Here is a 25611-nt window from a genome sequence, read left to right on the forward strand (position 1 = left end):
ACTGGGTTCAGATCCCAGTCGAGGCATGGGATTTTTAATCCAGATACCAACTCCAAACCCTGAGTGAGTGCTCCGCAAGACTCAATGGGTAGGTGTAAACCACTTGCACCAACCAGTGATCCATAACTGGTTCAATAAAGGCCATGGTTTGTGCTATCCTGCCTGTGGGAAGGGCAAATAAAAGATCCCTTACTGCTAATCGGAAAGAGTAGCCCATGAAATGGCGACAGCGGGTCCTTAACCATATGTCTGACACCATATAACCGTAAATAAAATGTGTTGAGTGCATCGTTAAATAAAACATTTCTTTCTTTCTTTCAGAAAATATCTAACAATCAAAAGCAAGTTGGATATATATGTTTTTAATGAATGAATAAGTGAATATTAAATGACACCCTGGCACAAAGAACACATCAGTAATGATCAAATCTTTATACCGTTATAAAATTCAAAAGGGATACATTTTAATCATATTGTAAAATAAATGGTATGTAATGGACACTATAATATTATAGTCTTCTATTTCTTATGTATCCTAAAAAACCCACCCAGGTTTAAAACAAATTTAAAGGAGTTTTCCAACTAAAACTAATTTCTGGGTTATCATAATATTGTCTTTAAATCGATATCACACGTGTGTTGTTGATATGTGGTATCATAAGTAACTACCAGTAAAATGTTCTCACCATTGGGTGTGTAAGAAATCAGTTTTACTAATATTATCATCAATGACAATTCATTTACACCCACTCTGGTGTTGGAGCAAATACTGAGAAACGAACCCAGTAGCTATCACCCTTAAAGGAGAGGACAGTTAAGGCATTTGGCCTGGTATGCATATTCAACGATATATAATGCACATTATTGCTTAATATCAACACGTATAATCGTATAGTTAAAGGAGAGGACAGTTAAGGCATTTGGCCTGGTATGCATATTCAACGATATATAATGCACATTATTGCTTAATATCAACACGTATAATCGTATAGTTAAAGGAGAGGACAGTTAAGGCATTTGGCCTGGTATGCATATTCAACGATATATAATGCACATGCACATTATTGCTTAATATCAACACGTATAATCGTATAGTTAAATCGGAGTTAAAGGAGAGGACAGTTAAGGCATTTGGCCTGGTATGCATATTCAACGATATATAATGCACATTATTGCTTAATATCAACACGTATAATCGTATAGTTAAAGGAGAGGACAGTTAAGGCATTTGGCCTGGTATGCATATTCAACGATATATAATGCACATTATTGCTTAATATCAACACGTATAATCGTATAGTTAAAGGAGAGGACAGTTAAGGCATTTGGCCTGGTATGCATATTCAACGATATATAATGCACATTATTGCTTAATATCAACACGTATAATCGTATAGTTAAAGGAGAGGACAGTTAAGGCATTTGGCCTGGTATGCATATTCAACGATATATAATGCACATTATTGCTTAATATCAACACGTATAATCGTATAGTTAATTAATAAAACGGTTAAATGTGACGGCTATAATATATAACGGGCGCAGCCATTTTGTACCATCTCAGTGAGTACGCCCTCTGGCGAGCTGGTGGTTACGTAATACTTAACGCGTCACGTCAGGAATGAGCCTTAAACTAGAGAAACACAATCTACCTGGTTTTTGCGGGATGATAAATAGTCATACATTGCAATGTTCTGTAATAATACACATCCCAGTAAGCTAGCAATAAGTATATCCAGCACTATATACATTTGTTTTTAATACAAAATAAAATACCATTGTTAAAGTGGCTACACAACAAGTCGAAACAATTAACAATGTTTTGCCCATGCATTAACCTACGTACTGAAATGATACACGGAGTGTTTTCTTAGTTAATTGGTCTATGCTGTTAGTTGCTTCTACCTGTAATTCCTGATGCAGGTGTGTATTTGATTGGTAACCAGACGAGCCAATTAACTGACGCTGTCTAGACACAAAAATACATACCGGTATTGTGGAATATTACCTGTCGCCCCTAAAATTGTAATGGACATGGTTTATTACTGTAAATAGTTCTGTAAAACTATTGATTAAGTAGACTTTTCCATCTAAAACCACAGAACTGACCAATTACGTAGTCCCACAGAAAAAATAAAATTATCACTTGGGTAGTGTGGGTTGTCGTTTTTGCTCCAACGTAGCATATCAATAGGCCTAATAGTGTATATTTTTCCTTTGGATTATTAAACAGAGAAAAATACTATAACCCCATTTTCTTCCGTTAATGCAACTTGAAATATATTTAGTTAAATAGTTTATTATATTATTACGTCATTTATGCTGTTTTACAAGTCAGGTTGATCAAAGAAAAGCGCCTTGTCGAAAATTACTGCTTTTGTTTACATTGTACATACAGGAGATGGTCAGGAGCTGACGTCACTTTGCCCCAAGCTATCCCACCGGACGTCACAAAAACAAAACAAAATGGCTGCCCCCAGTTAGCAGAAATAATCATGTTTTTTTATTAACTCTAAAATTACGCGTTTTTCATTTGCTAAAGTGTCAGTATGTGTTGGTGGTCCGGGTATGCATCTTTCCAACACATAAAGCTCTTGTTTGAGTTGACCCTACCTTTAAACTCGATATCCTACCAGATTGTCAGGCTTGGTTGATATACCATTTATATCAGTTCAGTTAATGATACATTACTTATATTAGTTTTATTAACAGTATCGCCACTGGGAACCGATTCATTGTGAGATAAGCATAATGCTCATTATGTTCGGTGCTGTGTGAGTTCTCCAAAGGTGTTGGCTGGTTGGGCTGTTCCTGCTCCATTCCTGTTTCCATCAGTTGTGTAGATGAGAGAGAGAGAGAAAAAAAAAAGTGGCAGGTTGATTGAATGTGCCATGTTATCAGGGTTGGAGTTATTGGTATGGCTGGCTAAACTTGAAACATGTAGTGGAGGTGTTGATATCTCTCCTTTTTAAACTGCTACTGATTACACTGTACTGTGAGGTAAGTCTGATATTCCATATGTGATATATAGGTGTGTAAAGTTTTATAAGAATTTTTTGTTTTAAAGACAGATAAAATTAAAACTGTATAAGATGTTTTTATTTGCACAGCTCTTTGTTATAAATAGAGTTGTGATTATATTTATACATTGATTTAAAAAAATTAATATTTGTTCAATCCTATACAATAAATAGAGATTATTATACGAGCTTGTGTGTCGTACTGATTTTTCGAAACGCAAGTGTAATAATTTTTTTATTATTCATATTATTGTTGCTGTTTTCTTTATGAACAACAAGACCCAACTCAAAACGTTTCAGCCACAACTAGAAGGAGACAACAAAATGACGTCATATTTCAAATGCACAGTCTGAGCTAGGACCCGAGAAGCAACGTCATGTTATGACGTCGTTTCCCACAATTACGTCATTACACGTGTTATTACACGTGTGCTTCATATGATTATTATTAACTCGGTTATGTTGAACCATATGGATAATAATATAGTTTAGGTTTTATATCCAATAAATGATATGAACTCCGGCAATTATGAAAAATTCTAAAAATCTCCAAGCATTTTCCACGAGAGTTTTGTTGTTAATGTGTAAGAGAGGAGTTTAATTTGTCAGTATTACAAGAATAAATAATTGACTAAGAAAAGAGATGTAGAAAATTGAAAGTTCCACAGCAAAATAAATGCTTTATAAAAGTGAAAACATTGTGGCAATCTCCATGGCATTGCTGACTGCCGTGATTAACTGTGAAGTCAAGTATGTGTGCAGGAATTTATACACAGCTTTTCTATCACCTGGTGAGCAAAGTTTACAGAGGATACAGAAGGAAATGTTTTATTTAACGATGCTCTCAACACATTTTATTTATGGTTATATGGCATCAGTTTTATGGTTAAGAACGACACAGATATTGCGAGAGGAAACCTGCTGTTGCCACTTCATGGGCTACTCTGTTCCATTAGCAACAAGGGATATTTTATATGCACAATCCCAAAGACAGGATAGTACATACCACAGCCTTTGTTACACCAGTTGTGGAGCACTGGCTGGAACGAGAAATAGCCAAATGGGTCCACCGAAAAAATAAAATTTGTCTTGAGAAGGTTTTTTTCCCCTGACCCCTCCCACCTCTGCATATAAACCTAGAAGTTCATTAATAAAAAAAAGAATGTTTGATTTGTTTAACAACACCACTAGAGCTGATTTATTAATCATCGGCTAATTGGATGTCAAACATTTGGTAATTTTGACACGTAGTCATCAGAGAAAACCCGCTATATTTTTTTCTAATTCAGCAAAGGATCTGTTATATGCACTTTCCCACAGACAGGATAGCACATACCAAGGCCTTTGATATACCAGTTGTGGTGCACTGGCTGGAACGAAAAATAGCCCAATAGGCCCACCAACAGGATTCATTAAGTACTGCTAACAGTATGAATAGCCCATTTGACAGTACTGGGGTTTTAAAATTACAGTCCAGCCTCACCATATTATAAAGTCACTCACTAATGCAAAATACAAACACAGTTCACACCTATATGGTTTTAATGAACAGGTATAGTCAACTACCACCGGCCTCGGTGGCGTCGTGGTTAGGCCATCGGTCTACAGGCTGGTACATGTAGGTACTGGGTTCGGATTGTGGATCATCCATTTTAAATGATTAAGTATTAAACTTTATTTGAGGCTATAGCCTGATCATCTGTCAGACTTTTATTTTATATATATATATATATACATACATGTACGGTGGACCAAGTAAAAAGTCCGGTTTTAAGAGGTATCCGGTTTAGAGAGGTTTATATTTAAAAAGGGACCATGAAAAATGTCCAGTTTTGAGGGAATTCTGGTTTTGAGAAGTTTCTCTGTATGTACACTGATAGAAATATAAATAAGGGAACACTTGATACTGTTGACCAATTTTAACCCACTACATTTTCATTTTCATTTCAACTTATTTTCGTGATTATATCCCATTAAGGTTCAAGCATGCTGTCCTGGGCACACACCTCAGCAATCTGGGCTGTCTGTCCATGACAGTGAGTTAGTTGTTAGTGGTTAGTGAGAGAGAAGAGTTGTTAAACCTTGCTCTGGGTGGGAGCCAGTACCGGGCTGTGAATCCTGTACCTACTAGCCGTATGCCCGATGGCTTGACCACGACACCACTGAGGCTGGTCGACCCACTACAAGCATAGTAACGTCTGTATACACTATAAAGATGTTAATGTAGGTAAGATTGAATGTCAGTAACACATTTAACTTCCTGACACTATGGATGAGGGATTTTGTTGCAGTCACTATTAGCGGTTACTATTTATGTAATCCATTCTTTCAATCAATAAATAGTCGTGAAGGTTTTCCTAATTCCCTTTTAGGGTTTAATACCTAACAGACCGACTTGACTTTATAAAAATATGTTTTATCATTTTAAACCACAGATATCACCATGTAATGTAACAGCTTGGACTGAGCTTGTTGACAACTGGATTGAGGACACATTGTAGGTCACATGTAGCTATGATATACCTAGTATATCACATGTTGGTACCTGGCATATATTTCATGTCAGTACACCAGATATATACCTGGTCACAGATGGACAACTTTGTATTACTCAACACCCATGTTTCTATCTCCATTTACTGTATAACAGGGCTGTTTCTATTACTTAGATAACAAACTATTAATTCAGCAAACTTCAGATAACATAAACATCTCTACAGTCAAGTAGATGAAAGGAACTCAGTCTTTTTAGGTAATTTCAACTATTATACTCACTCTTTTGTGACTATTTCATTCAGCATTTACCATCATGATAATGTACCCACTGAAACACCCTTCCTAACTATAGTACTGTCGGAAATAGAATAAAAATGATTTCCGTCAAATATTTCTTACATATTAAACTGACAAGTAAATATTTTGTAAATGTCTATTTAAAGATAGTCTACCTAATTTAGCATTTATTTGTTTGGACGCTCATTGATGTTCAAGGTGGTGTTTACTCATGAAATTAAAAGAAAAATGTCAGTAAGCAGGTGATTTGTGCACTTTATGGGAACAGACTATAACAAATTTTGGTCAACATGTGTCAATTTCATTGCTGTTTAAATATGTGAAGAACTGTTTCTGATGATAGTTTACCCCTATCCCTCTCCAAAACAAAATATTTGTAGTCATTTATAAGTAACTTTTTGGCAAAGCTGCTGTCAAGAACCATTATGAGCAGACCTGTCAACCCTCCCGGATTCCGCGGGAGTCTCCCGGTATTTGATCAAATCTCCTTTCTCCTGTGCGGGTGTCAAAATAACAGAAGGGAAGTAACTGCCTTTTTTTCTCATTCGGAAAATGTCGACTACTTTCGGTTTCCGAGAATGTAACAGGCCGAATTGTCCCGACTGTTTAACCTTTGCCGAAGTGAGAATTGTGGGATAGCCTATTTATATTGTTAAAAAAGCACATGGAGTTTATAAAATGACGTGTTATTATAATGTTTGTTGTCATCGTAATGGCTACGAAGCGTGTTGCCGCTAATTCAACAGGCTGTGTATTGACATTCAGTGTTGCCATATAAAAAAAAAAAACTATCCAATTTAGTTCTAATAACACCTCTGAATTGTAAAATGTCTTCCCACTGGATTACATAATGCAACTATGACGAATCTGAACTGCCAGACTCCCGAGTTGACAGCGATACACACGATGCATGTTAAAATCACATGTCACAGCAAGACAACGAAAAGATCAATTAGCTGTATAAACATACTTGTGTCAGTTAATTTTGTATGTTTGTGCGGTAAAATGTTGGTTATAAGGGTACACTTCAAGAAATTATTTTTGTACAATTAAAAAAATTTGTGTTTGACATTGACATAAAGTTACTCACGGAAATGGGTATAATTCCGGTATATTTCACACGATGTCCATAATGAGGTTTTACTTATGATTAATGAAAATACAATGTTTATTGCATCATTATAATGATTTTAAATAAGTACCACGCCACCGTTCCTCATTATAGTAAAAACTGAATATTAATTTATAAGATTTATATAAATTTGTCTTTGGTACTTAGGTACACTAACCACAAATGATAATGTAACGCAACCTGTAAGGCTGTAAGTGTAATACCGTAAATGTACTAATTAAATTTTTTATTTCTTGTTCATGTTCTTAACATTTTTGGATAAAATATATATATATTTTTTTAAATATGTATTAAATCATAATAATATTTAAACTTAAAAAAAAAAATATATATATTTTTTTTTTAATGCCAAGATCTAAGGTTAAGAAGTATATATGACATTATAAAGTATTCATATAACTTATTGTAATAATTTTTTTTTAAATCTTGCGATTTTGGGTTAAATTGTGTGAATTTAAAAAATCTCCTGCTTTTTCAACACACACCTCCTGCTTTCTCTTGACTAAAGGTTGACGGGTCTGATTATGAGTCATCCATTATACCAGTATTAAAGGTGCTATCTCAATGTTGCACAATGGCAGCTATTGCAAATCTTTTTTTTTATATATAAAATTTTGATTTAACATTTAAAGAAGACACCTTTAACAATATGCCCATAAATGATTATAGGAAATAATTTTATCTACTGGTAGGAAATACATTTTATTGGAGAATCTTTATCACAGCTCGCATATAACTATGATATAGCACCTTTAAATTGTTGCAAGATTGTGTAAATTTCTAATGTACTTATATTGAATTTATATTCAATAAATATGCTTGTCATAATTAATAATTTATGCTGCAATTAAAAATAATCAGTTAACTTGTAGTTTTAAATTAAAAGTTTGTTTAAGGGTAAATGAAATTGACACATATCAATATGTGTTATAGTCTGTTCTAATAAAGGTCACAAATCACCTGTTTACTGACATCTTTATTTCAATTTCAAGAGTAAACACCACCTTGTACATCAATGAGAGCCCAAAGAAGTAAATGTTAAATCAGGTAGAGTATCACTAAATAGATATTTACAAAATATTTACTTGTCAGTTTAATATGAAAGAAATAATCGATGAAAATCATTTTTATTCTATTTCCAACAGTACTTTAGTCTTCGCATCAGTGTTATAATTAATATGCTAAATTCAAAATGTTTAAGAATGCTTAAAAGTATCTTCAGTTAATAAGCTTAACAAGGCTACAGTTCCTTATCTCTGTTAAGTAGTTTGCTAATAACAATGGACTGTCCTGTTGGCCTGTGCAAATCCACTTTTGTATAAATCATGTATTTTTAAATTTTTAACAAACAACACCCATATCTTTAAAAAGAAACTGGCTGTTTTCAATATATGTTTTGATATGTTGTATGTAATGGTGTTTCAGCCTCATAACAGATTTCTCCCATCAAACTACATGATATATAGTTTAACCCAATTTGCTTTACAGATAACAAACTGACTGTTATGTATTTTATGAAAGACATAAAGCTGTGCATTGGGAGTGTGCTTCTTTGTCGTACACCAGTGTATATATATGATTGCTGTACAAGAAAGGTTATCTGTAAGAGGACCTCAGCTGGAGCCCGGTGTTCGTCATACAATCAGTGGTTTGGCTAATTGCCGGCAGTAACCTGTCTCAGGTATTCAGTTATCAGATAGCAGGGAACAGTGCAGAAGCTGGGTAATTTACAAGTTGGAAGGAATGTTTTATGTAACGATGCAGTCAGCTTATTTTGATTACTGTTATATGGCGTCAGATATATCATGGTTAAGGACCACATAGATAATGACTGGGGAAACCTGCTGCCACCAATTAGCAGCAAGGGATCTTTTATATGCAGCATCCCACAGACATGATAGTACATACCACAGCCTTTGATATACCAGTTGTTGACTACTGGCTGGAATAAGAAATAGACCAATGGGCTCACCGATGGGAGCATCTCACAGACAGGATAGTACATACCACAGCCTTTGATATACCAGTTGTTGACTACTGGCTTGAACAAGAAATAGCCCAATGGGTCCATCGATGGGAGCATCTCACAGACAGAATAGTACATACCACAGCCTTTGATATACCAGTCGTGGAGTACTGGCTGGAACAAAAAATAGCCCAATGGGCCCACTGATGGGAGCATCTCACAGACAGGATAGTACATACCACAGCCTTTGATATACCAGTTGTGGAGTACTGGCTGGAACAAGAAATAGCCCAATGGGCCCACCGATAGGAGCATCTCACAGACAGGATAGTACATACCACAGCCTTTGATATACCAGTTGTTGACTACTGGCTGGAACAAGAAATAGCCCAATGGGCCCACCGATGGGAGCATCTCTCAGACAGGATAGTACATACCACAGCCTTTGATATACCAGTCGTGGAGTACTGGCTGGAACAAGAAATAGCCCAATGGGTCCACTGGTGGGGATCGATCCTAAACCAACCACACATCAGGCGAGTGCTTTACCACTGGGCTACATCCTGCCTCCAAAGTTGCAGAATATTTTTCTAACAAGAATAGCGGTTGATAATTCTTCCAAATGTCTGTATGTCTTAGAAACTGGATCAAGGAACTGTATCAGGAAAAACCTCATCAAATATGAACTTATTTATATGGTTTCCTGTCCAGTTAACAGAACACTAGTGTAAATAGTTACCCCTGTACTATTGGGATGGGAGGTAGCTCAGTTGTAAAGCTCTTTCTTGATGTGCACTTAGTCTAGGGGTTGATCACCATCAGTGGGCCCATTGACCTATTTCTAGTCCCAGCCATTGCACTCTGACTGGTATATCAAAGACCATGGTATGTGTTATCCTGTCTGAGCGATGGTACTTATAAAATATCCCTTGCTACCAATGGAAAAATGTAGGTTTCCTTTCTAAGACTATATCAAATGTTTGACATCCAATAGCTTCAATGAAGCCACAGAGGAAATATTTCCATTGGTAGCAAGGGACCCTTTATATGTACTTTCCCAAAGACAGGACATCACATACCACTTCCTTTGGGACACTGGTTGGGATGGGAAAAAATATCCCAATCAGAGAATGGGTGTGGTAAAAATTAATCAGGATTCGTCTGAACACTGCCAGAATTACCAAATGTTTTACATTAAAAAAAACTATGATTAGTTAATCAATGTGCTCTAGTGGTGTGATTAAACAACGACGAAACAACACGCTAGGTTAGAGCCAGTACTCAAGGCCAACAGCTCAACTACTGTGCCATTGATGCTGGTGTCCTGTTTATCTGCTCTACAAGGCCTGTTATTATAGGTCCAATAAGTGGCTTTATAGACATGTTTCACTGAATACATGGGACTTGAAAATGTCACTGTGAGTAAATTACCATTACTCATGTGATAACTCTGTACAATTGTGTCTGACGCAGTACTCAACATTGGCATTAAGCTTATGTATGATGACGGTTCTTCAGTGCTGCTTTCTGTGTGATATTCCATTGTTGCCAATGGATATCAAAGTGCTGGAATCATAATTCAATATGTTTTTTCTAATTTTGTTCTCACTGATGATGTTTAAAACAAATTATATTCTGTTGTGGGGTCATCTGATGGTCAGAGTACATGAGATATTGAAGACTAGTTTTTGTCCACTGATGTTTTAATTTAAGTGTTTTTCTTGGCATTTATTATTGCTGAAACATTTCTGCCTTGATGATTCGTCTGTTGCGGTAAGATCTACAATAGTAGTGCAGCACAGTATAATTTGGTCCCATGGTTATTCCAGATATTGCTAAAGGTCATTTTTGTTTTTAAAAAACAAAACAACAATGATGCAAATACTTCTCTACTGAGGTATGTTTGTGATAATTAACAAACAAAATCTAAAAACTCGACAAAATTAAACCCAAAAACAAAAGAACAATAACTTTGATTTCGCTGTCTTGTTTTATTTAATAATAGATTATTTGATTGTTGGTATTTATTTATTTATTTATTGCAAATAAGACATTAATGATTAGAATGCCAGAGATTCGTTTGACGAATATATGATTTAGCATCATTGTTACGTTTTTCAGTTCCTTTTTGTGTGTGATGATGCAGCTATTGAATCTCACATTTCCATTTTTATTTCACACTCTTGTATCAGTGACTTCATATGAGTATATAAAATATCAAACTGTTAACCTGCCGGATTTAAAAAATAGTGTTTATGCAGTATTACATTCTTGTTGGGGTTGGTTATGGCCTTGTATGCAGCTGTGTTATATTGCTTCTCCATGTATTGTTGGCTCGACAAAGTGCAGACACTCAACACCAAATATCAATTATTTGCATAGTCAAGTCATTCTAGGTGTTTAGCCTACGACCCGGTCCGTGAGAAGAAGGCCTACCTGGAATAAATAAATTGATTAACAACGTGTATGGCTTTCGGATGCAGCTTGTTGAAAAGCTTTTTAGAACACTGGTATTTTACAGTTAAAACACTTGTATTCTACAGTGCAAACACTTGTATTCTACAGTGAAAGCACTGGTATTCTACAGTGAAAACACTTGTATTCTACAGTGCAAACACTTGTATTCTACAGTGCAAACACTGGTATTCTACGGTGCAAACACTGGTATTCTACAGTGCAAACACTGGTATTCTACAGTGGATTAAAAGTAGGGGAGAATTTTTTTATAATGAATGTGGTGGAAATTCCATCACCCACTGATAGGGATGTGGTGTTAGAAGTTGACTTTACCTGTGATGTCTGGTTGGTGGTGTTGAGAGGTGTGAAATGAATGATGCAAATACTTCTCTACTGAGGTATGTTTGTGATAATTAATAACTATAGTTACCTTTTGTCTTGCCTTAACGAAGTAATACAGCAAGATTATAGATACATGTATTATATTTCTGACGGCTGTGGTGATAATGGCATCAACTTTTGTATTTAGCTCCATTTCTCACCATCTGTACATCCTAGATTAGTGAAACTTGGTTTATAGTTGCACCTATAAATGCTTATCACAATGCATGTGAACAATGTTTTTATACGCCCATCTATGGTGGGTCATATTATGGTGTGGCATTGTCTGTCCATCCATATGTCCGTCCGTCTGTTAAGTTTTTTTTGTCCAGACAGGACCATCAAACCTCACACATAGGAACAATAGGGATTACTAGGTCACTGTTATCTACTTTTCACGGTCTACTGCATATAACAGTAAATCCTTGTCTACAAATGCATACAGAGCCATCAAACCTCACACGTAGGAACAACTTGGGATGGTGGTGTGTCGCATACTATTACTAGGTCACTGTGACCTACTTTTCTTTCACAGTCTACTGCATACAACAGTAAATCCTTGTCTGGATCAGATCTTGCATACAGGACCATCAAACCTGACATGTAGGAACAACTTGAGATGGCAGTATGTCGCATACTACTACTAGGTCACTGTGACCTAATTTTCACAGTCTACTGCACATAACAGTAAATCCTTGTCCAGATCATATCTTGCATACAGATGCATACAGGACCATCAAACCTCGCATGTAGGAACAACATGGGATGGTGATGTGTCACATACAATTACTAGGTCACTGTGATACAAATAAATCAAATAATTTGTCTATACTTAGAACATCATAGGAAAATCTTGTTTAGCACATATGCTAATTTCTTGGCGGTTCTATATTGTTAACATTACATACATAAACTGATTCTCTGCCAATATAAATGTGTCACCAGAGTATCCATGCTAAACAACATTTCCCGTTCTAATAAAGAACAATAACTTCATTAATCAGACAGCACCTTCTCCATTGGATACAGTATCATCAGTAGTTTGTCCAAAACAAACTGTTCATCCATCCCATTTAGACCGGCCTCGGTGGCGTCGTGGCAGGCCATCGGTCTACAGGCTGGTAGGTACTGGGTTCGGATCCCAGTCGAGGCATGGGATTTTTAATTCAGATACCGACTCCAAACCCTGAGTGAGTGCTCCGCAAGGCTCAATGGGTAGGTGTAAACCACTTGCACCGACCAGTGATCCATAACTGGTTCAACAAAGGCCATGGTTTGTGCTATCCTGCCTGTGGGAAGTGCAAATAAAAGATCCCTTGCTGCCTGTCGAAAAAAGAGTAGCCTATGTGGCGACAGCGGGTTTCCTCTTCAAAACAGTGTCAAAATGACCATATGTTTGACGTCCAATAGCCGATGATAAGATAAAAATCAATGTGCTCTAGTGGCGTCGTTAAATAAAACAAACTTTACTTTACTTTACCATCCCATTTAAAAAATACCACATAATTAGACTTAAATCATACCCATAACATATTCAAACCTCTGATGGGTGTATCATGTACCTCACCAGTAGACTCATTCAAATTATTAAATTAAAATTTTAATTTAATTTAAAAAAAATAATAACATGCATTGAGATGAATATCTTATGGATACAATTATGAGCAACACTAAATAGATTTATTGAAAGTGAGACATTTAATTAAGTAGAATTTTTATTTATGCTTGTTAGAAACCTTTATTACATATTATAGTCAAACCTATATTAAAGATTTATTATTACAGTTGCAAGTGAAAGATGAATATTTTGTGCAAGACTCAGTGTAGATTTATCTGGATGGTAGTCATACAGTTTTATTCAGATCTTACTGTACTGCCTCCTTCAATAGATCTGACCATGACCAGTATTATCTAGCATTCATTTGACTGATAAAACACAGCTCTGAGCTCAACACATTAAAAATTCATCTCAGATCCATTAACAGAGGCCTCCAGGGTTAAGTGAACAGTACGATTGGATTTCTGTTAAAACTTAAAACTTTGTTACTAAAAAAAAATCTCCATCCATATTCATAGCATTTATATTTTTATTACAAGAAAAACAAACAAACAAAACTAAGCTGTTTAATTTGTGTTCGTATATGTTTGTTTTATTTATTTTGATGTTAGAATATATAATGATAACTTACATTGAACGTTACAGACTGGTTCTTGAGCGGAGACATGAGCGGAGGCCTGTGATGGCTGGCAAGCATATCAGCGTGGCCACATGGCTGGAGGCTCTGGGACTACTGGAGTACCTGCCGCTATTCAGAGCCTATGGTGGAGTTGAGGTGAGTACCTGTCACTGTTCAGAGACTACGGTGGAGTCGAGGTGAGTACCTGCCACTGTTCAGAGACTATGGTGGAGTCGAGGTGAGTACCTGCCACTGTTCAGAGACTACGGTGGAGTTGAGGTGAGTACCTGTCACTATTCAGAGATTATAGTGGAGTCGAGGTGAGTACCTGCCACTGTTCAGAGACTACGGTGGCGTCGAGGTGAGTACCTGTCACTATTCAGAGATTATAGTGGAGTCGATGTGAGAACTGGCATCAGTGGGGTAGATGTTAAACCACAGGACTTAAGATTGATAGAAGAAGACAAAATATGATACATTCAGAAATTTTTTATTTAGGTTATATGGCACTCCATGGGATAGTCTTTTTTTTATTAACAGATAGGGATCTTTCGCATGCACAATCCCCGAGACAGGGTAGTACATACCACGGCCTCTGTTGCACCAGTTGTGGAACACTGGCTGGAACAGGAAATGGCAACTGTTTACCATCTGTTATTAATTGATGTTATTAATAGATGTGCTCAGAACAGACAAAAAAACCTGCTGTGTCCAAATTAGTGAGATCTAAAACCCTGATTACCTTTGCTATGTACCATCCTTTCCATGGGATGATATATATAAAAGATCCCTTGCTGCTAATTGAAAATAGTATTGCATGGAGTGGCAGAAGTGGGTTTCCTCTCTAATTATCTGTGTGGTCCTGAACCATATGTCTGGTGCCATATAACTAAGTAAAGTGAGTCGAGTGTGTTGTTAAATAAAGTATTTCTTTCTTTCTTTCCAATTATATGTGACAGATGACTTGATTTTAAGGATTGAAGTGCCATATAAAAAGATGTAAATGTAAAAGTTATTGTAATAATATATAAAAGAAAAATGACATTTATTTAATCTCATCTCCATAGAAAAAAATTATATCTTTCATATTATGATTATGGTGTTTCTATCTTACCTTTGTTCTCCCAGTTATATTTAAGAGATGACCTAACTTTAAGGATTGAAGTGCTATATTAGAAGATGTACATGTATTGGACCATCTGTTGTGTGACAATTGTCTTACTTCCTCAAGGATCTCACACACATCCTGTATACAAACACTTGTCATCATATAGTTTGTTTCATCATTTGCACACCAGTGATAGCTTAATTATACAAAGAAATATATCACTTTCTGAACATAACTGAGTAATATTTTCTAAAGTTCATTTCTTAAGTTCTACACTTTTTTTTCATAATATGAATTTTATCTGAGATATTATCTTCATATGATTTGTAATATATATAAGACAAAAATAATTTAGCAAATTTCAGGAACATTTTGGATGACAAATTTTGAAACAGATTTTAAATAAAGGAAAGTATCATACTGATGTCAAGTGTTCTAATTTGACAAGTTTATATTTGGGCCTGATGTGGTTTTTATTTCGTAATTATTAATCACAACAAGAAGATGGGTTACTCTTTCGCCATCATATCTGGTACTGTTACATTTAGACATTTGAAATTCCTAACACTTAATATGTTATTTTAAAGTAATTAGCTGGATTTAACAATAATAACTCAGTCCAGAATTCTTAGCCTAGCCAACAATGAAACAACTTGATAGTGACAACATTTGTGCAGTAAAATAATATTTTTTATTGAATGGGTCAAAAGGAGTTTTACTTTAAAACCCTTTATTTTTGTGGGCTTAAATGTTCATGGTTTTTCTATAAAGGACCTTTTGTTGTGAACTTAAATTTGTGGATCAAATAGGTAATATCATACATTTATATTATATGTATACTTGTATTATATTTTTTTAGTTTTTCCACAAATTTCACAAAAAATAAACAACCATGAACAATAGTGATTTCACAGTATTAATATAATAAGATTAAATATATATGAATTAATATTAGGAGGGTCTCTGTATCTACAAAACAGAAAGATTGGTGTTAGTATTTGCAGTAAGTGTTACCTTGTTGTTGTTTTTAGGAACTGCTGAATATTCATGAAGCAGAGGTCCGCCAGCTAGGAGTGAAAAACAGTGCTCACCGTGCTAAGATCATCTCCAGTCTGCGCATCCTGCGGGACAAGTATCAGAAAGGTGATCTACCTCACTTATTCTACAGGGCTCAATATCATTTAAATTCAACCCAGAATTTTAAAGTTTTTAAAACACTTTGATTTCTATACAAAGTTGTAAAATATACTTTGATATTTGTATCGTATTATACTTTTCCCCACAGCTCTTTACACTGATTGTATAAGTTTTATTCTGAATGTAAATGATATTTTCATATACATGTACCTACCTTTTCTGACACCCAGTAGCCGATGTGTATTTTTGTGCTGGGGTGCAGGTGTTAAACATTCATTCATTACTGGAATAATTTATCAATGGTACATTATAAATACAATATTAAAATCATCAAGTGTCATTTGGCATGTTTCCAGCATCTTATCCACTTGGCTTAAGTGTCTTCTATAGAAACAGAAACACCGTAACCGGTACATAAGAATATGTACTGTCAAACAAAACATGATATGATGACAGAAATGAAAGTTTTCCTGATTTATCCAGAATTCCACATTTTTAATCACCTGTACAGTGTTTTCAGGTTTTTTCCTTTCTGTCCGAAAATGTTCCACATTATCTGTCCGAAACATATGATATGGTTGTAGCCGACGCTTTGCAATCATTCTGTATGGGGGCTGCCATTCTAGGCCAGTCTCAGTACCCAGTATTAAAACTTCTGGATGGGGTTTTTTGGTGACCCTTTTTATCTCTGTGATGATGATGCAACTTATTTCAGTTGTGCTTGTACAGTGCTGCTTCAGTTGTTGTACTGCTATCAAAGCCAGTTGATCTTATATCTTGCAGTTCTTATCATTTTAGCTTTAAGTCTCCTTAGTATAATGATAAATGAAATAGCATAATGTTCACTGTTTATAAAATTTTAGGCAAACACACACACCACATCGACCATCTTCGAAAAGAAAAATATGAATATTACCCAGCCAGCCCTCAGTGAGTATAGTATATTCATTTATATTTTGTATATTGGATATCTGATCAGTATGGCTTATTCAGTTAATAATTGTCGGGGGGGGGGGGGTGGGGGGGGGACATAGCCCAGTAGTAAAGCGCTTGCTTGATGCGCGGTCGGTTTGGGATCGGTCCCTATCGGTTGGGCCCTTTGGGCTATTTGTCATCTCAACCATTGCACCACGACTGGTATATCAAAGGCCGTGGTATGTGCTGTCCTGTCTGTGGGATGGTGCATATAAAAGATTCCTTGCTACTAATGGAAAAATGTAGCAGATTTCCTTCTGTCTGTCAAAATGACCAAATGTTTGACATCCAATAGCCGATGATTAATAAATCAATGTGCTCTAGTGGTGTTGTTAAACAAAACTAACTTCTTCTTTTGTTTAATAAATGTAACACATACAACCTCAAAATCCTAGAGAAGTTTAGTCCGTCCACAGGGAATGCCTTTTTTGATGCTACAGAACTGACTACAGATTATTTCTTTCTGAGATGATTGTTTTCTAAATTGAAAAGAGAAATAGTTTTTTTTGTTGTAATTTCCAAAACACTTACTTTTTTTCTTACATGAAACAAAACTGAAATTATTTACAAAAAACACATTTTTGTTAGACGATGGGACGGACTATAGCTTGCCATTTTATACACTTTTCTCATTTATTTACAGAATTTCACCGCCCTCTCCGTTCATCCACCCTGACTACCAGCTCGTGGGAGTTCCCCCAGAGAGACTCGCAGTTGATCTGAACAACGAGCTGCACGCTGACCCCTCCGAACTTAAGAGTCGACCCTGGTACCATGGCAACATCTCGCGACAGCACGCCGAGGGCTTGGTGCTCAATGATGGCGACTATTTGGTGCGAGACTGCATATCTCGCCCCGGGGACTTCGTGTTGACGTGCTGTTGGAGAGGGACCCCGTTACATTTCATGATAAACGCTTTCGTTGGCGACAGCTTGCTAGGGTCACTGCCGAAGATAACGTATCAGTTTGAGGAGGAATCATTCAACAGTATTCAGGACTTGATTCTGTACTACGAGACCAACCAGAAATCGGTGACATCATCATCGGCGGCTGTTTTAAAACACCCGGTGCCACGGTCGATGCCGCTGAGTTATTATGATGCTAAATATGGTGCTCTCCTTGGGTTTGCATCAATAGGACATTACTCGGTGCAGCCCAGTCCTCGAAATAGTCCGGTGACAACCCCGACGGGAAGTCCGTCTGGCAGTCCGAAAATGAATCGGAGAACGCCTAGACGAGCGGGAAGTCAACCATTGTTGTCGCTTGACGATGACGATAACATCGATCGCAGTCGGTCGCCGTCTATAGACCGGTACGACAGTCTGCCTATGATAAACACGCCCAGATCCGAACCAGCTGGGAAGAAGAAGGTTCATGTTTATCACCAGAGGAGTGGCAGTGCTCCCGTGACTCCGTCTTCAGGGGGAACAACTCCAGTTATTATGCTGACACCCGCCGGGTCGGAGACCAGCTTGCATAAAGCTCCGCCTCCCAAGCCGAGCAGAATCCCGTCTATAAAATACAAACGGAAACCGGTCGTGGTCGTACGAAGGGAGATAAGCGAGGAGGACGGCCGTGATTACACGGATTACTCACAGGTGAAGGAAGATCCCAGCTGGCTGAAGAAAGAGTTGGGCGCCAGTTCAGAAAAAAGATTTCCTGTTGGCAACAGCAGCAGTAGGCAGCAAAACATTTATGACAACAATTTCAATAAACTGTCACAGAACTATAATGTCAGTTCGTCCACAGTGGCTGCTGGCTCTAGTGTGTTAGCTAAAAGTCCACGAGAACGGCTTTTTTCTGATACTAGATTTTCTGTAATTGACCAAAGAAGTCCAGAGTCGCCTAAAGAAAATGCTGTAGACGAATATGAAACGAGTAGTATTATATATGACCTTCATCATTTGAAAACTAGGAAGATCACAATACCGCACATAAAATCAAAACTGAGTGTAAACCTCGCAGACTTTACTTCGACCATGATAGCAAAAGATAACAAACCTTTGGAGGCATCTTCATTGATTGCTGTGAAATCGTATCTTTTGGAGGAAAACGTTAAAAACTTAGCTCAGCATATAACCAAGGTAGATCTAGAGGTACTGCAAGTATTACTTGAACAAGATTTAGGTGTTGGTGTTCAGTCTGGATTGGAATTAATTACCCTACCACATGGGAAGCAACTCCGACAGTATATTATTGAAAGGCAAGTTAAAAATTATTTAATTAAATGATGTACAGGATTTGGTATGTGTTTTAATGATGTACTCTTTTGTACTAGTGGCATGTTAGGATAGGAAGGAAGGAAATGTTTTATTTAATAACGCACTCAACACATTTTATTTGTGGTTATATGGTGTCAGACATATGGTTAAGGACCACACAGATATTGAGAGAGGAAACTCGCTGTTGCCACTTCATGGGCTACTCTTTTCGATTAGCAGCAAGGGATCTTTTGTATGCACCATTCTAGACACCACAGCCTTTATTACACCAGTTGTCGAGCACTGGCTGGAATGAGAAATAGCCCAGTGGGTCCACCGATGGGGATCGATCCTAGACCCACCGTGCATCAAGCGAATGCTTTACCACTGGGCTACGTCCCGCCCCTTTGTTAGGATAGTGGTTACATTAGCAAAACACTATATATTTCCATTTTACATCTATTTACCATCGACTCCCAGTTTACTAGTTGTTAAACATTCATTCATTCAGGATGTAAAGGTCGTCATATATGTGTGACAGATCACAGGTTATAATTAAAAAGCTAGTTCTACATTTTCTCACAGTATTAATTATCAGTCATGTCTCAAATGAGATGAAATGTCTTTAAGTAGTGTGTTTGATAAAGAATTTATTACTCTTCCTTTTATTTATAATAATAAAAAAAAACGTAGTCACATATTTATTAGTCCTCTACCGGTCCAACCGGAGAGGACTATAGGTTTCATCTCCGTCCATTCATCCATCCATCCATCCGTCTGTCTATCCCACATATTTTCCGGATGTTTTTTGCAGAAGGCTTTGAGATATTGAGCTGAACTTTTGTGTATAGTTTCATCATGTACTGTTACAGATCAAGTTTCACTTTCAATTTCATGACGATTTACCCATTTTTGACAGAGTTATGGCCCTAGAATTTATTAAATGTGAAGAAAAAAAATTCTGGACTTTTCTTTCTTCAGAAGACCGTTAAATATTGAGCGAAATTTTGTGTATATGTTTATCACATACTGTTACAAATGGCCCTTGAATTTAGGAGATTCGAAAAATTGTTGGCCCCAGTAGGGAACATGTATTGCTTTAGCAGTACTCTCAAAATGCTTGTTACATTTCACATATTCACATTTTAATTTTATTATAGTACTTTGTATATTACCTGTATGTTACAGTACCTTCTATATTACAGTCTTCATATTTTAACTTTGTATATTACCTGTATGTTACAGTACCTTCTATATTACAGTCTTCATGTTTTAACTTTGTATATTACCTGTATGTTACAGTACCTTCTATATTACAGTCTTCATGTTTTAACTTTGTATATTACCTGTATGTTACAGTACCTCCTATATTACAGTCTTCATGTTTTAACTTTGTATATTACCTGTATGTTACAGTACCGGTACCTTCTATATTACAGTCTTCATGTTTTAACTTTGTATATTACCTGAATGTTACAGTACCGGTACCTTCTATATTACAGTCTTCATGTTTTAACTTTGTATATTACCTGTATGTTACAGTACCGGTACCTTCTATATTACAGTCTTCATGTTTTAACTTTGTATATTACCTGTATGTTACAGTACCGGTACCTTCTATATTACAGTCTTCATGTTTTAACTTTGTATATTACCTGTATGTTACAGTACCGGTACCTCCTATATTACAGTCTTCATGTTTTAACTTTGTATATTACCTGTATGTTACAGTACGGGTACCTTCTATATTACAGTCTTCATGTTTTAACTTTGTATATTACCTGTATGTTACAGTACCTTCTATATTACAGTCTTCATGTTTTAACTTTGTTATGGTGTTTCAGTGTTAGATATATTTTACTTTTCATTCTATGTACATTACACTAGTTTTTATATACTCTTTAAAAAAAGTAGGGGAATGTAGGAAATAACAGCCAATTAAAGAGAAGTATCAAGAAAGTGTCTAGAAGTAGATGCATGGTAATGATGAAGGAATTGGAAAGAAATAATATGGAGTGGTGTTCTGTCAGTCATAGTGATGATGCCACCTGACATCATAACTGAATCAAAGGTTAATTGATCATAAGATTCAAAAAAATTAACAGTAGTAATCACTCGAACAGATTTATCAGTCGAAATTGCGAATGACACCCTACCCACGCATACCGGACTACTGTGTGTTGCACATGCACATTTTCGACTGTGTTTGTGTGTTAGGTCATGCAGCCATGAACGTTGTTTCCTAGGCAGTCATTTTTAAAAGCTGATCTCTGTTCCAATAATTGCCATTGGCATTTGCATTTTAAATTCCCCTACATTTTTTAGAAGAGTATATTTTAATTTTGTTATGGTACTACTATATTACGTATGTGGTGCAGAAAGTCCTATAGATTATATATTGCTACTTATGACATTATACTCTATATTAATTATACCAATTTATATACTTACTTGTTTTCTTCTGTTTACAGGTGTCACTGTATGAAACTGATCGTCATGGTTACCATTCTGACATGCAGTTCCGTGATAGAGCGAGCCAAGATGTTGAGTCAGTGGATTGAGACTGCCAGGGAACTGAAACAGACGATGGGAAACCTATTTGGCTTTACCAACGTCATGGAGGGTCTGCTGTCAGATAAGGTACTTGTATTATTCTTGTGATACCTTCGGAATACTTAGCTCAGTGGGTAGAGTGCTCATCTAAGCTGTTTTGGTCAAACGTTTGAACCTCCTCAGTGGACCCATTCTCTGATTGGGGTTTTTCTGTCCCAACCAGTGCCCCAAAGGCCATGGTATGTGCTGTCCTGTCAATAGGAAAGTGCATCTAAAAGATCCCTTGCTGTCAATAACAAAAAAATGTAGTGGGTTTTCTCTGAAGACTATGAGTCAAACTTAACAAAGTTTTGACATCTAATAGCTGATGATTAATAAGTCAATGTGCTCAGGTGGTGTTGTTAAACAAAACAAACAAAGTTTAACTTCAAAATACATTATCATCATCACCTCAACTTTGTCTATCATAAAGCATACATAGGTCTTCTTCATCATGTACAATTCATGGATCATCAGAATGGTTTTCAATGTTTATTTTTTAACATGTTTGGGGATGTAGTACATGTGTTAGCATGTATGTGAGTGCAGCTCAAGGATAAATCTAATAGAGGTGACATGGGGACCTAGTTTCACCTCCCCCCCCCCCCCCAATCAAAATTACAGGTTCAACAAAATGAATCTTGGTTCATTCGGTTTGGTGAAATCAACATTTCAAAACTACCAAAAAATTTGAAATTGGTCCTCAGATGTGGAATAACACTGCTGTTCTTTTACTTCTGTCTTCCTCGAGTAAAACAACCATACCTCATTAGACCATAAATGTAGTTTTGTTTTTATAATGTCGATACACGTATTATTTAGCAACCAAGATGTAATTATGATAAAGAACACTACGATTACAACTTCCATTGTTTTATAAGTGATGATATCCCAAACAAAATTAAAAGTTTCTATTGTTTGCTTGGAGTTGGCTGAATTTTCTATAAGTTTAGAATTACCATATACTGTTATACCATTTTTCAGATCCAGCACTTATCGAATACTGTTGATGTATATGTTTTAGATGATCAAAATTACCACATACTGTTTTATAATTTTCCAGTTTCAGCACTTGACAAACACACTGTTGATGTACCTGTATTTGTTTCAGAAGTTTAAAATTACCACATCCAGATCCAGCTCTTGTTGAATACACTGTTGACTGTTAAAATTACCACATACTGTTTTTACCAATTTTCCAGATCCAGCGCTTGTCAAACACACTGTTGATGCTCCGCAAAAACCACACCAACAGTGCCTACACCCTGGACACCAAACTGCGGCCGGCTTTCCACAGCATGAATGATGGCACGAGCGAGCTTCCCTTGCAGAACGTCAGCATCCCCCACATCGGCCCCATCGTGCACCTGCTGGAACGCGACCTGGACGACGTGCTGTCCTTGATGTCCTGGGAGGAGGAAGACTCCAACTACGGCCTCGACATCATGCTGTCGCACCTCGATGTCGCACGCATCATCGCGTCACAGTTCGGGCTGTACAGAATCAACGGGAGCTCAGTGCTGAGTGAGATGAAGGAGAACCCGGAGCTGGTTGACGTGTTTCGGACAGAGTTCCACATGCGCTTGTTGTGGGGCATGAAAGGATGCGGCGTCAACCGCAGGGACCGCCACACCAAGTTTGAACAGTTGTTGATGATTCTGTCTAATCGGGCGGAACCGCCCAATGATGAGGGCACGGCAGTGTAAAGTTATATACAATTCAGGCCCCATATTTTTTCAAAGCCGTCTTAGGGCTATGAAAATCGTAAAACCATATAATCTGTGATGTCACTATGCAACCCTTTACATAGCGACCGATTTGGTCGCCTTTTTTTTTTCATTTGGTAACTAAAACATTTTATACTATCTATATAAAAAGAAAAGTAGGCACCATCTGGCTTCTAGATGAAAAAGTTAATGTAGAGGACTGCTATGATGTTTGCTGTAGTGACATCACAGCCTATGATGGTTTTATGATTTCGTAGCACTAAGCTAAGATAGCTTCGAAAATCAGGTCTCATTTTTCATCCCATTTGGATTCGAACAACATTGCATTGTCGCAGGAATCCACAAGAATTCAATTGGTTTTCATGGATGTGCTAAGTGACTAATTAATCAAGAAGATGATTCTAATAAATATTATAATAAATATTATCTGGAAATAAAAATACATGTACATTTAGATATTGCCTGAAGACTACATGTCGGACTAACTGATAAATATGTGTAAACTATCACTGCTGCTACCTGATTCAGTGCATTATCGGAATTGAATCATGTTCCTGTGGTTTTTATTTACAGAAATATCAGACATGGACTCTTAGATTCTTATTAAAAACCAACCCTGTAGTTGTTACTGTATACTAATATACATTGTTTCAAAGTGTCTAGTCAGATGTATTGCGATTTGTCGACGGTTTCTAGTGCATGATCTGCCAGCATTGCAAGTAAAGGTGAAGCATGTCATGTTGAACGTATTTGCTCACTGTCCAGCCGGTGATCAACCTATTTACCTTTCTGTCTTGGATAGAATCTCTGGTGATGGTATCCATGGTAGATGTGTTTGAACCTTTACGGAAATGTAACTCATTAATTGACTGGTTTTGGTTTTGCTTTTCTCAGATGACAGAAAAGATATTGAAGGTGGTGCTAATTTGCTCAATAAATACAGTGAAACCCCTTAAACCAGAAATTCTTCAAAACCAAACATTGTTCATGGTTACTTTTTATATATCAATACAGAACTTAACCCCTCTAAATCAGATACCTCTTGAAACAAGACTTTTCACTTGGTTCCATGGGCGTCTGGTTTAGAGGATTTCACAGTATATTATTGGGACTGTTTCAGAAAGGACAACTTATTGTTGAGGGACATGTATCTGCTTTTAACTATTCCATACAACTTATTTGCATTTTTTTCAATTCCAAGTAACCCATCAAGAATAAAATATAATTTCAGTGCCTTCTACATGCCCCCACACTCGCGTGATACGGAGTAGCTCATACTGATATTCATTATGAAGTTTGACACATATATATAAGTACAAATTGTTGTTTTTTCTGCTGTACATATGAGGGCACTAGCTACTGTTTCAATTTGAGATACTTATTTGTGAATATAAAATGCACATGAGGCAATTTTCCAGATAAAGAAAATTATAAAAATATTTTGGAATTTAATGTTTGTTTATTGTATATTTAATGTCCAAAGTGTTAGTAACTTCAACATTATACACTGTGTATCCTCCTAACTTGAACTGAATTATGAAACTTATGCTGTTAGCTTTTATTACAGAGTTGATGAAATGTTAAGACAAGTAATTATGTTGAAAGAAGTCGCCTCATTGATTCCCCAAAATGTTAAGGAATATTAAATTAAAAATATACAGGTTAAATTTGAGAGTTTCTAAAATGTAACAATTAAGGAATAAATAAAGTGCATTTTTGCTATAGTTTGACATGTTCATTTGTAAATGCAATGTTCCATATCTTTGTGTTTTATGACAGATCAGCTTCAGTTTCCCTGAGACCAATAAGATGAAAATATGTAAATATGAATAAAAGAAATAACTGACATTTAGATAATGGCAATTATATATGTGAATAATTACTGTGTATTTTACTGTTTAATTTATTAACTGTATACAAATATTTGATATATTTTTGTAGTTAG

At 36.3% G+C, this 25611-nt stretch overlaps 1 protein-coding gene across 2 annotated transcripts in view; it reads left to right on the forward strand.

Moving 5' to 3' along the window:
- Positions 1-25113, forward strand: part of LOC121382708 (SH2 domain-containing protein 3C-like) — a 67184-nt gene extending 42071 nt beyond the window's left edge. The window contains exons 1-7 of one of the 2 annotated variants that reach the window (XM_041512252.1): positions 2549-3000; positions 13953-14082; positions 16066-16177; positions 17035-17101; positions 17790-19349; positions 21819-21987; positions 23142-25113. In XM_041512252.1, coding sequence (XP_041368186.1) covers positions 13990-14082; positions 16066-16177; positions 17035-17101; positions 17790-19349; positions 21819-21987; positions 23142-23645 — 2505 coding nt within the window. In that variant the 5' untranslated portion in view covers positions 2549-3000; positions 13953-13989 and the 3' untranslated portion in view covers positions 23646-25113. Of the gene's footprint in view, positions 1-2548; positions 3001-13952; positions 14083-16065; positions 16178-17034; positions 17102-17789; positions 19350-21818; positions 21988-23141 lie in introns of those variants that run through there. The other variant, XM_041512251.1, reaches the window with a different exon arrangement.
- Positions 25114-25611: the final 498 nt, after the last annotated feature.

The sequence above is a fragment of the Gigantopelta aegis genome, chromosome 10 (assembly GCF_016097555.1).
Source record: "Gigantopelta aegis isolate Gae_Host chromosome 10, Gae_host_genome, whole genome shotgun sequence".
Taxonomy (NCBI): domain Eukaryota; kingdom Metazoa; phylum Mollusca; class Gastropoda; order Neomphalida; family Peltospiridae; genus Gigantopelta; species Gigantopelta aegis.